Here is a 17,240-nt window from a genome sequence, read left to right on the forward strand (position 1 = left end):
GACATTGGTTATTCAAATTAAAAACATTACTGAACATATCACCGAATAACAAATTCAACTTTATTATCAAGCATTAAAAACAAAAAAATAAAATTAGTTCTTAAAAATGGGATTACGCACATGTTTTGGAAATTGTATTGGCTGGATCAACATATATTGGTGGGGATTTATTGCCATTAACATTAGTTTCTTTTTGCTTATAATTGCCATGAAACAAATGTTTATAACGAAGGAGAGTTTTGAGGAAGAAGATGCAAGTGAGTGAATAAATTTTGAATGAATGTAGTAGAATTAATAGAGAGAATAATTTTAACGATCAAGCATGATCACAATCTGAATACATGCTCTCTTTAATCTTTCTACCTGTCAATTTTGGAGTTTCAAATACATTACCGTGGTTTCAGAGGTGTTCTCAAACATGTTTGCTGAGACTAACCTATAGTGTAACGCGAAATTAAATTATTCTATTCTTTTATACTCCAGTTGCCTTCACCTGGTTTTGCAGTGTTGCATTTGCGGTTTGTGTTTTGATTATCACAGTATCGGCACTTCTTGTCAGGGGCATTAAAGAGGTGAGTCATATACTATTCAGTCGAATTTAAGTCACACATTTAATTGTTTCCAACCCTTTCAGAATCGTCCAAAAGCAATGATTCCTTTCCTTCTGTTTACATTCACTCAAATAATTGCCTACCTATGTGGTGCCATTGTTATATCATTGCGCTATGCTGATAATACAGTTCTTCTTGTTCTTGTGGTCAATATGGGTAAGTACATAAAAGCGCAAAAATCAACAAAATAGAACTGCTTCCACGGTAATGAATAAAATTGAAGAAGCAAAAAAGTAGCTAAGTTCGACCGGGCTGAACAAATCTAATTAAATCATTTTGATATCGTTCCTCGTTCTGGTATAGCCCCCATATAACTTTACCAAGGGATTTAAGGTTTTTTATTTGATTTTTTAGTAATAATGTTAACCCGAATTTGCTATAAAATGGTGTTGTACGAAACATCCTTGCGTAGAACTGTTGTGCGCTGGAAATTCTTGATACGCGCGTGCTGAGTGCGATGGTCCTGAGTCTTGTAGGAATGTTCAAGGTATGCGGCCAAAATGTTTGCGTGCCCAAAGCTTTAATACACCCTCCAAAATATTTTAGCTATAATATTCGGCATTTATTCTGATACCACGGTCGATTAACACGAGCTGAGAGCGACCATCGAAAGTTATGGCTGCCCACACCATCACCATGGCCGGCGAGTTCTGGTGGCCAACCGAAGGGGCACATTTTCAGCTGACCTCTTTGGCAAGTAAACATGATCATTTTGTTTGTTTACAAACTGCTGGAGAGCGAATGTTTTCTCATCGAAAAAAACAAATTCGGCAGTTCACCACTTTCGGCCAAGCGAAGCAATTCTTTAGCTTTTTTGTGTCTATTTTCTTTCTGTTGCGGTGTAAGTTCTTGCACTTTTTGGAATTTCAATGGTTTTATCCCCAAACGGTATGAGACACAAAAGATTTATTCACATTTAGATGCTGGAGCGCTCTAGCGATAGCCAATTGTGGTTTTCCAGCCAATTATAAAGAAATCACACACTCACGCTTGAATTTCATCACGAATCAATTTTTTTTCTGGGAAATTCTCACCAAAATGCTTTTCTATGCTTGTAAACAATATAATGAGCTGTCACTGGAATAATCTTGACAGTGGCTTAGAGAAAGAAATGACAGCAGTCTGAAGTTGGTTGCAGTTGTTTCATCTCACCCTGTATAACCGGACCTCCCTATATTCAGTAGTGTGAATTATTTCACCAGAATTATTTCAAATTTCGTGTTGTGAGTTCGTAATGAGTACTACAGCCTGTAACCAAAAATTATCTATGAAGGTCCACGTCTTCGAATAGCCCGTTTACGGTACCTCCCTATATTCGGTATTTTTATGACTTTTGCAGTATTTAAAACTTTTTTTTTTTTGAAAATTTGCAATTTTTCTTCCAAGCGATGGAGGGTATTCGGTCCGGTCACCTTTTTTCGCTCTGTCTATGTTGAGTTTGGTCATATATGTAAAAATCTACTTGGTTTTTACTTACAATTGAAATCTAATACAATGAATATATCTGTACAAGGGTATTTTAACGAGAGGCCCAAATGCCAAATTACAGCCAATTCCGTTGAAGTTTTGGCTGAGCTTTCAAAATAAATAAAAATGTTTATGTATCTTTAAAAGAACGGAGCGGTATATGTTGTCTATAGTTGATCTACATGAACATATCTTGTCAAGAAAAACCACTGAAAACCACTAAAATAATATTACACCATCATGTACCTGCCCCAAAAAACGTTGAATAACAAGTAAACTAGTATCAGTCAGCTTTGCCGACAGAGTTATGATTATTCAAACTGGTGACCCTTAATGAGGGAGGTTCCGAAGCAGTTGGCCAATATTGACTATTTCGTATCTGACCTAAGACTGATTTAAATATAACAAGATAAATTCGGTAGTGCCACTTCTATTTATACTATAATACAATTTCTACTTCAAGAAAATAAATCAGTCAAGCCACGACGCACAGTGGGGTGAGATTCCCAGATTTCGACTACTTCCTATACTTTTTATGAGATATGAGTAATTATTTGGAAATAGCGGACCGAGGTATCGTATTTTCATACTTCAAACACAAACACAAAGATAAAAATATTGGAATGTGCAAAATTTGAAGAAAGTCAAACATTTATATGCAATTTTATGCGAAATCATAAAATCCGATAAATTAGATATTCATATCAGATTTCTGGATAAGAGAAGAAGGTTTTGACAGATATATCCTCTTCACAACAGATCTTTCGTTAGCAAATATATTCAAATGTGTAAAATTTGAAGAGAACCGGATGCTTATTTAGCTTTCTTTGAGCGTTTTGTTTTTCAAAAATTTGACCCCTATGTGGGGCTGGTACCAGAAGAAATGGAACGATCTCTACCACCTTTTTACAAGATCTTGTATTGATGGAAATATTAAGATGTACCAAGTCTGAATGAAATAGGATATTAATTTCGCGTTTTATGAGCTTCGTGAATATTCAAAATTTTGACCCTTTGTGAGAGGTACACCAGACCTTGGGTTAATAAAAATATTGTGATGTGTGCAATTTGAAGAGAACCGGATGATTATTTCGGATTTTATGAGTGTTTTGGTTATTAAAAATTCCGAACTTTTGTGGGGGATGTACCAGAAGGAGTGAACCGATATATTCCATCTTCAAACCCGACCTTGGGTTATTAAAAATATTGTGATGTGTATAATTTGAAGACAATCGGACTATTGCATCACATATTTTAAGACATATAATTATTCAAAATGTTTACCCTTTGCGGGGGGAGGTAATTGATGAAGTGGGCCGATATTGTCGATTTTCGCACCAGAGCTAGAACTGAAGCAAATATTAGGATTTGCAAAGTTGGAGCAAAATTGGATCATATTTTCCCTTCCTGTGCAGTAAATTATTTTCTTTGAAAATGTTAACATTTTGTGGGGGAGGTACCAGAAGCAGTAGACCGATATTGTCCATCTCGAAACTCAATCTACGTTTGATAATAATATTACCAATATTTATTTGATATATACCATACAGACTGACGGAAGAACGGACATTGCTAGATAGACTCCAAATGTCCTGAAACGGATTTGGTTGGAAATCAGTGCTAGGTCAGTTGCGAATATGGATAATATCGGTCCACTCCATCAAGTACCTCCCCCACAAAGGGTATACATTTTGATCATTTATAACTCTTATAAAATGTGAAGTATGAGTCCGATTGTCTTCAAATTACACATATCACAATATAATAATTAGCCCAAGGTCTGGGGTTCACTCCTTCTGGTACATCCCCCACAAAGGGTCAAAATTTAACATCCGATTCCATTCAGACTTTGTACATCTCAATATTTCTATCAACACAAGATCTGTTGTAAATATGGTAGAGATCGGACCTTTCCTTCTGGTACCTCCCCACATGGGGTTCAAGATATGAACATCAAAACTCTTCAAATTTCACACATACATACAATTTAGCTAAAATAAGACCTGTTGTGATTATGTTATCTCACCCATAAAGTTTCATAACTTTAAATACGTTTTTCTGTCATAACTTGTAAAACAAGTCAGCGATTCTTTACAACTAAATATTTCTCTCAACCAGAAACCTGGGAAGAATATGAAATTTATGATTTCGTATTGGATATAAATGTTTGATTTTCTTGTAATTTTGCCCATACCAATTTTTTTATCTATATTAGATAAGGTCGATAATATCCTGCACCTCACGCACATTTCAACATTTTCTAAAATTTATCACATATCTCATATAAAGTGAAGGAAGAAACCAATATAGTCCAAACTTAGTACGTTATTGAGAACCGATACAAAATGGACAATATTGGCCCAATTCTTCGGAACCTGCCCCATAGAGGGTCAACAATTTGAATAATCATAACAAACATAATCATAAATAATCGAACATTGGTCGGGGGTAAACATCTGTCTACAAATTCGACTGGAAATTTTTAACTTGTTTACTTGTTTTTCAAAAATTTTAGCATTTTCTCATCAAATTGCCAACTTTTTCTGTTCTTTGGTATGCAGTTTTTAATGGGAATTGAATCACTTAAGACATAATCATCAATATGGGTGTAGCCTAGTACAATTTTTATACTTTCACAAATACAAGTAAAATTATAATAGAAATGAGATGAAAGAGGACGCTTATTTGAAAATTTAGGTTCTAGAAATTGATTTATTTTCCCAGAAATTACCAAAAACTGGTACATTTTCCAAAACATTGTGCAATGTTTGAATTATTTACTTTCAATAATTCTACAGCCGAATCCCATAATATTTGTACTATCGAATCCCATATAAAGAAATCGCGGTTTTGGTGTTTAAAATTGTATTCTAAATCAGATGGTCGTAGACATTTGTTTCAAAATAGTCAGATTTAACCCCATTGTTATTATTATCGTTTCTTTTATAGTAGAGAAAAATGAAAAGTTTTACAGAAAGGCAGGCCAGATTATGGTTTTGAAAAGAGCCAATAATTCATAAACGATTTTAACGGAATAATATAAAACATAAATTTCAATGGGAATGTACAATAATGATGTTAATATATATTAGGGATTTAATAATTTAATCCATTGCATGTCACATATACATGTGAGATGAAAAAATTGCAACAAAATTCAGACTGCTGCCATATCTAAGCCACTCGTCCGACAGCTGTTAAAATTATTCCAGTGACAGCTCATTATATTGTTTACAGCTCATTATAGTGGGATTTTTTTTTATTTGGCTGGAAAACCACAAGTGACTATCATTAGAGCACTCCAGCATTTAAATGTATATAAATCTTTTGTGTCTCGTACTATCGCATGTTACCGCATGTTCTAGTAGCGTAGCCCGACGTCAAGGAAGTGGATGGAAGAAAACAACAACATCAGCAGAAATAGTTCGAAAAGTAAAGAAAAGACTTGATCGAAACCTGCGTCGCAGTGGCCGAAAAATTGCTCGTGAGCTGAACATATCGCAATATTCCATTCGAAATATATTGAAGAATGAGCTCGGGGTAAAGCCATTGAAATTCCAAAAAGTGCAAGAACTTACACCGCAACAGAAAAAAATAGACTCAAAAGAGCAAAAGATTCGCTTCGCTTGGCCGAATTTTGGTTTCTCCGATGAGAAAACATTCATTGTCCAGCAGTTTTTGACAAACAAAACTATCGTGTTTACTTACCAAAGAGGTCAGCTGAAAATGTGCACTTTCGGTTGGCCCCCCCAACTAAAGCGCCGGCCATGTTAATGGTGTGGACCGCCATAACAGCCGATGGTCGATCTCCGCTCGTATTAATCTCCGCACGTATTAATCGATCAGAATAAATGCCGAATATAATCGCGAAAATATTGTGAAGGATGTATTAAAGCACGCAAACATTTTGGCTGCAGACCTTAGACATTCAAACGGGACTCAGCACGCGCCACCCAATAATGGTTACAAAATGAGGTTCCTTCCATCATTTCCAGAGAAATGGAAAGCGAGGTTGGCATTAAAAAATACCGAAGTGTCGATCACCTCAAGCAAGCGCTTCGCCGGGAATGGGGTAAAATACCGTAGAGCAATATTCGGGCAGTTTGTGACTGTTTAATTGGCCTTTTGAAGGCCATAATTCATGTCAAAGGTTGCCAATTCGAACAAATCTAAACTTATTCTAAAATTTGATGTTATTTACAACATTTTTTGTATATTGTATGTATTTGTATTTTATGTATATTGTATGAAACATTTCGTCTTTCACTCAAATAAAAATTCTTTCTGTTTTCTTTTTCAGTTATACAAAGTGCAATATTCATACCCATATTCAGTCTTTATCGAACAATGCAAAAGGAGCGATTTCATAATCCTGCAGATAATACAAAAAATGCTAATTCAATCTGAAAACATTTGATGGATATCCAGAATAAATTTTCCTAAGATGATATACACATGTGGTATTTATAGATGTACATAAACTTTTTTTAACGTTCTCTGAAATATATATATATATAATTATAACTTACATTTCCATACAAAATAATTCTATTTTTTGGGAATCCGCGGAAATATGATTACAATGATTTTCGATTTCGAAAATTAAAACCATTACAGAAAGGTCAAAAGTCGGGTGACGACTTTGTGATACCCTGCACCACTATGCATATTGAGAAGAGCTACCCATAACAAATAAACTTTTATATTAGGAACCAGTGTAAAGTATTGGTTATTTATGTAAATACCATCTATGAAACTTTTTTTATGTGCGTATTATGGTATTACATCAGTTATAATTTTTGGTCGAGGGAACTAATATATGAAATGCACATCCAAATCTGTACGATTTCCACCAAATTTGACGAAGGCATTTTCACCTCTCGTAGCAAATAGCATTGATATAGAGTACATGATATGACTTCGAGAAGGATTATATTAAACAAGGAAAAAAGCAGCAAGTTCTCCCGGCCCGGACTTTGAATACCCTCCGCCATTTGAAACAATATGTTTCTATTAAAATTTTAAAAATACCGAATAAAACCGTTATATTGGGGTCAATATATGTGGTATCCATCAGGAACTTCAAGTACGAAATTCGAAACAATTTCAGTGAATATTGTACCTACAGAATATACGGAGGTTCCGTGACATGCATAGACAATTTTCGGTCATAGACTATATTAGAAACTTCAAATATGAAACAATTCCGTTGAATAAATTCCCTAAAATCATCAAAATACGGAATGAAGGGAGGTACCATTATATGGGGGCTATACGAAGACCTGTACCTGCATAGACAATTTCATGTCACAGGCTGTAGTACCCATTAGGAACTTCAAAAACGAAATTTCAAACGATTTCGGTAAATGTTTACATACCGAATATAGGGAGGTACCGATATATGGCGCGTATACGAAGACCTGGACCTGCATAGATAAGTTTCTGTCAAAGACTGCAGTTCCCATTACTAACTCTAAATACGAAATTAGAAACAACACCGGTTAATAATGTATCTTAAGTCATCAAAATGTCGAATATCGGGGGTACCGTTGCATGGGGCTATACGGTATCGTGGACCAATATAGACATTCCCTTCCAAGGGATAAAGAAAGAACTTCTGAACTTACGCTGATCAAGAATATATATACTTTGTTAGGTCTAACATTATTATTTCGATGAGTTATAAACGGAATGACGAACTTATTATAGCCTCCAAACTATGTATGGTGGAGGCTATAAAAATATATCTGAGCTATTGATATATGTGAACCGCGTTTCACGAAAAATTATGTTGACTGTGCAAAAATGCATCCAATATGGGTTGTCTATGCCGGTCCACGTCATCATATAGACCCTAATATAACGGCTACATTCTGTATTTTTAAGGTTTTAAGAAAATTGCCAAATTCGTTCCAAATGGTAGAGGGCATTCAAAGATCGTCCCGGCCGAATTTACAGTTTTTTTACTTGTTTCGTATATAATTAGAGTTATGGTTATTCCAAATTTAAGCATGTGTATGGGAAGGATTCAGAAAATATGGGCAGATAATGAAAATATTCAAAATTTTAATAAGTAGAGTAAACCAACGCCTTCTATGTGAATAACTGAAGTCTTACAATCAAGTTTTTAATATTTCCCCTTTTGTTTGTTGGCACAAATGCGTTTCACTTTTGCCGACAATATGGGCAAGGCATCAAGAAAAGTATACGTATACCCGTATTTTTTATTCGTATATGCATATATTCTCTCCTGGCGTTTTTTGTCCAAAATAAAGAGAATAAAAATAAGCTGAATGAAAATAATAAAATACCCATTAATTGCGTCCGCCACTTGAGTTTGCCAAAACACACATCGTCTTTGTGCGTTAAATGTCTCAGTTCAGAAACACTTTCCATCTCGTCTGACAGTGACAAAAGGCTACGCAACTCAGCGAAAGAACACCACCAAAAACACAGATATATAAGAAATATACTAGATTTGTGTTCATTCCAAACAATAAAAAACATGTCCAGTGGTCGCTTAAAATGTTTGTCCAGATTCTCAGCCTATTTACATTTAGTTCTGAGCTTTATTGGAATCGCTGTTGTCATTGCTACAATAGTTGTGGTTGCAAAAAATAATTTCGATGCGGTGGAAGATTATGGTAAAGCAGTAGTTATTAGTCAAGTTCAATACTTTTTCTTCACTGACAGATTTAATTAATAAAATAATTTTTAGAAGTTACCAAATATTTGATGTTGGGCTATTTGAGCTGCGTTCTAGTATATCTATTGTTGCTGTTTAGTTTCTCCATTACTTTGATAGTGGGCATTGAAAAGGTAAGTGAAATTTCGAAAGCCGTAGCTATGAATCCAAAATATTAAATGATAACGACGACACAGACAATCTTAAAGTAATTCTTATGTTATAATAACACCGTAAAAGTAATAAAGAAACTTCCTATGACTGGGGAACAGCTATAACAGTTTGAACAAATAAAAACGCTGTAAGTTCGGCTGGGCCGACCTTTGAATACCCTCCACCATTTAGAACGAACTCGACAATTCTCATAACCAATAAAATATCTTAAAATCTTAAAAATGCCGATTGTAGCTGTTATATTAGGATCTATACGTCGACATGGATCTGCATAGGTAACTTTTGTCATAAGTCATTACAATATTCAAATGCGAAACTAAAAAAATCGGCGAAAAATGTAGCTTAAATGATTAAAATACCGAATATCGGGAGGTACCGTTGTATGGGGGTTATTCGAAGGCGTGGACCTGCACAGACAATTTTCAGTCTTAGGCTATAGTATTCATTACGAACTTCAAATACCAAATTTGAAACAATTCCGGAGAATAATGTCGCTAAAATCATAAAAATATCGAATATCGGGAGGTACCGTTATATGGGGGCTTTACTAAAACGTGGACCTACATGGCCCATTTTTAATACCAAAAATTCTGCAGACATAATATACATTTGAGTAAAATTTTATCAATCTACTTATATGCGATCGATGCGGATAGACGGATGGACGGACATCGTTAAATCGACATATAATATTATGCTGATCAACAATATATATACTTTGTGGGGTCTAAAATGTATATTTCGAGGTGCTACAAACGGAATGACAAACTTAATGTACCCTTCATACTGTGGTAGAGGGTATAGAAACAAGTAAAAAAGCAGTTATGTTCGGCGGGACTGAACTTTAATACCCTCCGCCAATTGGAAATTATTTGCAAAATATTAAAAATTGCGTTGAATAATGCCGTTAAAATTATTTAAATTCTGGATACCAGGTGTAGGTGGAGGCTATATGAAAACGTGGACCTGTTAAGTCAATTATCTGCCATAGAAGGCGGTGCCTATTGTGAGCTAGAAATACAAATTTTGACATAACATCGTAGAATATTTTTGCTAAAATTGGCAAAATACCGAATATGGGGATAAACGAAGCTATTGACTTAAATAGATAATTTTCTATCATGAGAAAAGCCATTACGATCTTCGAATACCAAAACAAAATACAGAATATTGTTAGGCACATTTATATGGGACTTTACAAAAATATGGACCTGTATAGATAATTGTCTATCGGAGAAGACAGTACCTTCTATCAACACTGAAAAATAAATCCGCTGAAAAATGTCGCGAAAATTGAGACAAAAACATCAAAAAAACCTTAAATGCGCCAATACAGTTATATGGGGGTTATACTGAAACGAGGCCCTATATGATCCATTTTCAATACCCAAAATGTAAATTTTGAACAAAAAAGTGCTGATATATTGAACCTATATCTAAATTCAAACCCATCATGCCAAAATGGGGCTAGGGTTATGGAAGAATATTGAAATGTTGTAGAGATAGGGCTGGTTTATTGAGAAAAGTTAAATTTAGTACAGAAGAGTTCGTTTTGGAAATGCGTACAATAAGTGTACGAACATTATTAAATTGTACTTTTGAAATAGAACCGGAATTATGAAGTTTGATAAAAGCATAACAGCAAGTGTGGATCGTTTAGATAAGGCGCTGAATTTAAAATAAATACTATAACGACGTTTATGAAAAGTACTAAATGACAACACTAAATTTGATATAACTATATCTATAATTGTGCAATTCGATAATAAGGTCAGTGTGAATGAAATATAATATGCATTAATGCAGCCATTTACAAAAAAAGAAAAAAAAAAAAAAAAACAGTAAAGAAAGTCTACACCACCTTGCTAATTTAGTAGAGCTCCACATAACAGTTAAAAGTTTTTATGGGAGAATTCAATAATACACGCTATAATTATAATTATAATTATAATTATAATTATAATTATAATTATAATTATAATTATAATTATAATTATAATTATAATTATAATTATAATTATAATTATAATTATAATTATAATTATAATTATAATTATAATTATAATTATAGCGTGTATTATTGAATTCTCCCATAAAAACTATAATTATAATTGTAATTATAATTATAATTATATAATTATAATTATAATTTAAAGTTCAAAAGACGAAATATGCCGAAGCATTTCTATCTTTTAAATTCGGACTTGTATTGCCCATTTGGTGCACAATTAATTTGAAATCGGATAAAGATATATATGGGAGCTATATCCAAATCTGAACCGATCCCGATAAAATTTGGCAAAGATATTTCTGAGCTGTATTTGATATATTTCCCTGAATATCGTTGTTACGGAGTGCATATTACGGCTGTGGGTAACAAATATAACAAATCGGATGAACAATATATATATGGGAGCAATAGCTATATCTGAACCGATCTTCACCAAATTTGCATACTAGCTTCTAGACTCAATTCGGTCGTAAGTGCCAAATTTCATCCCATTTGGACAAATATTAGAAGTTTGGTGCACAATAAAATGTAAATCGGACGAAGTTATATATGGGAGATATATCCAAATCCGGAACGATCTCGATAAAATTTAGCAAAGGTATTTCTGAGCTGTATTTGATATATTTCCATATTAAGGCTGCGGAGGAATACAATAACAAATCGGATGAACGATATATATGGGAGCTATAGCTATATCTGAACCGATTTCGATCAAATTTAGCATAATTATTTTCAGACCTAATTTGATTGTATGTGCAAAACTCCATACTATTCGGGCTGATATTACACGTTTCGTGCACAATAAAAGGCAAATCGGACGAAGATATATATGAGAGCTATATCTAAATTTTTAATTTTTCTATCTCCAATTTCAATAGAGTTCGTCCTTGGGCCAAAAAAATGAAAAAATGATTTAAGCAAAATTTCATCTGGATCGGGTAATAAATGAGAACTGTACTTTGTTCACAAAAATAAATGAACAGACGGGCGGACTTGCATAAATCGACTCAGAATGTGATTCTATGCAGATCATTAAAAGGAACTATGGATCTATCTCGTTTCCTTTTGCCTGTTACAAACAAATGCACAAAGATATAATAACCTGAACACCTTGTGGTGTAGGGTATACAAATAATACATAATTCGACCGGCCCGAACTATAAATACCCTCTACGATTAGAAATTTGGAAATTAAAAAAAAAACAAGTACAAAAGCATTAAGTTCGGCCGGGCCGAACTTTGAATACCCTCCACCATTTGGAACGAATTAGAAAATATTTATGGGGGGATATACGATATTGTGGACCTATAAAGACAAATCTATGTCTGCGTACTCACAAGGAACTCCTTGTGTGGATTTTCAGATAATTCCATTGGAAAAAGTGGCTTAAATCATCAAAATACCGAATATAGGGGAGTACCGTTATATGGGGGATATACGATATTGTGGACCTATATAGACAATTCCGTTTCAGCAGTAAAGTGCTCACAAAGAACTCCGTGTGTGGATTTTCAGACAATACGATTGGTAAATGTGGCTAAAATCATCAAAATACCGAGTATCGCGGGGTACCGTTATATGGGAGCTATACGTTATCGTTAACCTATATGGAGAATTCCCTGTCGGGGGGTAAAGTGCTCACAAAGAACCTCTTGTGACCATTCCGTTGAAAAGTATGGCTAAAAACATCAAAATACCGAATATCGGGGGTACTGTTATATGAGGGCTATACGATATCGTGGACCTATGTAGATAATTCTCTGCCGAGGTATAAAATACCCACAAGGAACTCCTTGTGTGGATTTTCAGACAATTCCGATGAAAAATGTGGGTAAAATCATAAAAATACCGAATATCGGGGGATACCGTTATATGGGGGATATACTATATCGTGGACCTGTATAGACAATTCTCTCTCATTCTGTAAAGCAACTGCAAAATCAGGAAACTTTTTTGGTCCATTTGGTCCGATCATCGCCAAAAGCTATAGACTGCTATTCTGATCATAGCCCCACCTCCATGCAAGTTTTCGTGAGGACAGACGGACATACATACTTAGCTGGATCGACACAGCTCGGCGAGATAGGAAGATCCATATATACTTTGCTATGTGCGAAACTAATATTTCGAGGTCTTACATAATATTTGGCCCAATCAAACTTAAAATACACCCAACACATAGTGCTGTAGGATATAAAAATGTAAAAATTATGGCGTTTGAATTTGTTGCAGTTTTTTATCTCACAATGTGGACCGTTCTCTTTCAAGGGGTAAAGCACCTACAAAGAACTCCTTGCGTAGAATTTCAGACATTGAAAAATGTTGCTTACATCATTAAATTCCGAATATCGGAGGGTACCGTAATATGGGGGCTATATGATATCGTAGACCGATATAGCCCTTTTTCCATCTTGAACCGGCCTTCCCATCTTAATTCGTTTTGTCTCAAGATTACAGACGGACTGACAGACATATCTTAGTATATTACGCAGATCAACAATATACATATATACTTTCTAAGGTCCAAAATTATTATTTCGATGTGTTACAAACGGATAACGAACTTAAAATACCCTCCATACTATGCATGGTAGAGCCTATAAAAACGTCGAAAACACGGTTCAAGTCATAAAAATACCGAATACAGGAAGTTATCGTTATATTGGGGTCTATACGAAGACGTTGACCTGCATACAATTTTTGTTATAAGCCATTACAAATTCAAATACTAAATTTGAAATAATTCCGATGAATAATGTTATAAAAATTATCAATGCCGAATGTAGGGAGGTACTATTATATGGGGAACGTATAACCCATTGCAAACTTACAAATTTGTACCATACATATATATGCACACCTCAGTAAAATTTTATCAAGCTACTACAATTCGTTCGGAAGGTAGAGTGAATTACACAAACGGACAGAGAGACAGGCCGGCGGGCATCGTTAAATCGCTGTAGAATTTTATGATGATCAAGAATACATATACTTTGTGGGGTCAAAAATGCACATTTAGAGGTATTACGGACGAAATGAAATTCCATAATATGGAGGAGGGTATAAAAATTCGTTTTTGTATATAACTTACTAGCTGGCCCGGTCCGCGTTGCCGGCCCGTAGTTTTTGTCTATTATGCATATATTCCCAAGCATAATTATTCACAGATATGACTGATATAAGTGTTCACGTACATGTCGATTTAAAGTGTTTTAAAATACCTGTACCCATTTTTAACCAGTGGGCTTCAAAATTTAAACCGTGGGCTTCAACTGTGTGGATGTGCTATACAAATCTATTAAAAAGTATATATCAATCTTATCGCCATATAAGGGATCAAATTAATTTTTAATATGGTAAAAATCGTAGCAAAATCTTCCAGTCAAATGAGCAGTAATTTGGAATTTGCTGTATTTTGTATACTACATAATTGAGGGCTGAATGATTTAAGAATAGCCAAAGTTAATTACTTTTTTAAACCCATTAGCAACTTAGATTGTGCATTAGAGTCCTCATAAGTCCCCCTAACCATGTCAGTCTGTTTGTCCGCCAAAAGGTGGACTTGAGAGGGTATTATAACATGGATAAAAATTCTAAAATTTGTAGATATGTTGAAATTTTAGTGTAAGATTTTCACCACCCCCCCCCCCCCTAATATGCATTATTAGCCAAATTCTTTGAAATGTGGTTAAATTAGGAGGTACCTCCTTTATATGGGCACTACTCCGAAACATCGACCTACATTGAAAACTTTCTTCTACCCCTTATAATCCAAGATGACAAATAGAGGCCAAATCAAAAATATAGCAGAACAATATAGCATGTCATAGCATTTCGCGTGATTTAAATAAGTAAAAATAGTTTTATCCACCTCATAATTGCGGGCAGAATGATAAGATGGGAATTAATTTTATTTGCCATTTAAATTGTAAGTTGGAGACCCCTTAAAGTCCATATTTTTATTTGTAATTTGTTCGTGTTTCCACAATTTATTTCATATGGATGCACATCCCAAATCTACGTTCCCAACCAATATTCTCTTGGGGGTTAAAAATTCAATAGAATACAAAATTTTCTTTTCTGACCACACATTAGATGTGAAAGTGGACTTGGGGATACTCCAATGTGGGGACTTTACTTAAATAAATTCCTATGTGGCAATTATCTGTATGATGGTTCCCTACCCCAGGGTGGCATTAATAAAATTTTTTAGCCAAATCAATTGATGAATGTGGTCAATACCAATATGGGCCCTACTCTGAAAATTTCAAATTTTATGCGAAGAGGTTATCTACCCCCTTAGAAACAAAAATGTCAAATAAGGGCCAAAAAATGAAAAAAGTGGCCGGCCAAGACCCCAAAAATAACTTAAATCATAGATGGTTATATAAATATGAAATCGGGTTGTTCCCTTATCCATGAGTTATGATCGATATAAAGACCTGCAAAAGTGATTTTAGGTATTTTGAATGTTTGGGAAGAATTTCTGGAAGGATATAAAACCTTTTCTTACTAAAAGTCCCATTCGCTCTACTATTTTGCACCTTTTATTTCAATATTGGTATATTACTTATTATTCTCCCAAAGAATTTTGCATTTTGAGCTCTCATTGGACGGATCATTGTCACGCTTTGAAATGAGCCCCATTAAGCTTTTTCGGTCATTTTTGTTTGTTTAAACGTGTTCGCATCTTCCAGCTAACCCACGGTGTAGGCCCTGGAGTTGAAAGGTAGATGTCAGTTAACATCCTATTTCGCACTTATTTAATTATTTTAGTGAAAAATTATTCTTTATTTTGTTCACAAAAAAAAATTGACAAAAAAAAGAATAACAAATTGAAAAAGTCTTCAACTTTTTGCTGATTTTTTACAGCAAATGTTTTAAGATCCTTCCTTACAAAGTTTGTCAATAGAATGTACTATTACTTTAAAATTCGATTCCATTGAAAATGTTTTTTTTGATTTTTGCAATGAGATCTCTTTTTCATGATTTTTCAGCGATTTAGAAAAAGTAATTATCTTTTAACTTTGGTGTGACCGCGTTAAATTATTTCGATATCATCTATTCCGTTTCGCCACCACATAATTCGCTACTACACTTCCATGTAACCCGCCATCAATTTCAGTTCTCAAAAAATCAAGTCAATTAAATAAATTGGTATAAATATTCGAATTCAAAAATAAAATATAAAAAAACACTACAAATGTACATTAGAAAAAAGTAAGTCAAAATGGAAAAAAAATCATGCAAAATAAAACATTACTATTGTACATTTGAAAAGTCAAAATGAAAATGTTAATATATCACATTTTTACGCGATTTTTTTGGATATTATCCTTTTCGGAGAGTAGACAACTCCGAATTTGTGTGAATCGTTAAAATTAATCCAGCGGTTCTTAAGTTATAAGCGTAGTAACTAACACAACTTACATTTATATATATAGATATTACTAACTTAGCTCTAATTTTTTTTGGTCCTCCTCTTTAAAATATTAATTTATGTTTTTTTTTTCTTTTCTTCCAGAATAAACCTAAATTATTGAGCCCCTTTGTCTATTTGACATACATTGGCTGTTGGCTGTATGGCCTCGTAGCACTTCGACATTTCATCTCGGGCTTATTTAACCGCGGACCATTTTTACCTCTTTTTCTTCATCTCTTGATACATTTGACAATTATTGGTAAGTTATCTTTGATACTTGTTCGTAATTCGTGCAAATATAAAATCAAATCCGTTTCAGGTATTCTAGTTGCAATGTTATGGCCAGTATTAAAGTTGCACAAGAGATGGCGCAAGGAACGCAAAATATCAATGTCTACTGTCTGCAATAATAGTACAACTAATTTTTAATTAGTTTAAGAATGCTTTTTAGGATGTATTTGAAATAAACCAAACAAAATGTTATGGGTTCCAGAATTAAGGTGCAAGACAATTTTGATTTACAACACTTATTAAAACTAAATTAATTTTTTGCTTCTGGTAGGTGACTAGAAAACACTGTTCCTTTCCAGCAAATATATGACTGAAACGTAATATATTCTTTAACCTGTAAGGAAAGTCTTAAAGTCGGGCGGGGCCGACTTTATGATACCCTACACCACTTTGCTAATTTAGTAGAGCTCCGCATAACAATTAAAAGTTTTAATGGGAGAATTCAATCATACGCGCTATGATTATAATTATAATTTAAAGTTATGCCGAAGTATTTGTATGTTTTAAATTCGGACTTGTGTTGCCCATTTGGTGACAAATAATTTAAAATCGGATAAAAATATATATGGGAGCTATAT

General features: G+C 34.0%; 1 protein-coding gene across 4 annotated transcripts; it reads left to right on the forward strand.

The window, feature by feature from the left end:
- The first annotated feature begins 12 nt into the window (after nucleotides 1-12).
- Nucleotides 13-16,902, forward strand: LOC105261429 (uncharacterized). 4 transcript variants are annotated; one of them, XR_009341905.1, is made up of 5 exons: nucleotides 13-257; nucleotides 484-572; nucleotides 635-767; nucleotides 16,474-16,630; nucleotides 16,691-16,902. XR_009341905.1 is itself a non-coding variant. In XM_059120654.1 (4 exons), exons 1-4 carry the CDS (start codon nucleotides 107-109, stop codon nucleotides 6,483-6,485), a joined length of 480 nt encoding a protein of 159 aa, XP_058976637.1. In that variant the 5' UTR covers nucleotides 13-106; the 3' UTR covers nucleotides 6,486-6,573. The 4 variants fall into 4 exon arrangements, 3 of the variants coding, with proteins under 3 accessions (XP_058976637.1, XP_058976636.1, XP_058976635.1); XM_059120654.1 differs by lacking the exons at nucleotides 16,474-16,630; nucleotides 16,691-16,902 and adding an exon at nucleotides 6,379-6,573; XM_059120653.1 differs by lacking the exons at nucleotides 13-257; nucleotides 484-572; nucleotides 635-767 and adding exons at nucleotides 8,420-8,722; nucleotides 8,800-8,897 and having other exon boundaries at nucleotides 16,691-16,901.
- Nucleotides 16,903-17,240: the final 338 nt, after the last annotated feature.

The sequence above is a fragment of the Musca domestica genome, unplaced genomic scaffold (genome assembly GCF_030504385.1).
Source record: "Musca domestica strain aabys unplaced genomic scaffold, Musca_domestica.polishedcontigs.V.1.1 17, whole genome shotgun sequence".
Classification (NCBI taxonomy): Eukaryota; Metazoa; Arthropoda; class Insecta; order Diptera; family Muscidae; genus Musca; species Musca domestica.

Coding starts and splice junctions, on each gene's coding strand:
- LOC105261429 (XM_059120652.1), top strand. CDS start 8,584: ATGTCCAGTGGTCGCTTAAAATGTTTGTCCAGATTCTCAGCCTATTTA. Junction 8,723..8,796: donor CGATGCGGTGGAAGATTATG/GTAAAGCAGTAG, acceptor AATAATTTTTAG/AAGTTACCAAATATTTGATG. Junction 8,898..16,473: donor TGATAGTGGGCATTGAAAAG/GTAAGTGAAATT, acceptor CTTTTCTTCCAG/AATAAACCTAAATTATTGAG.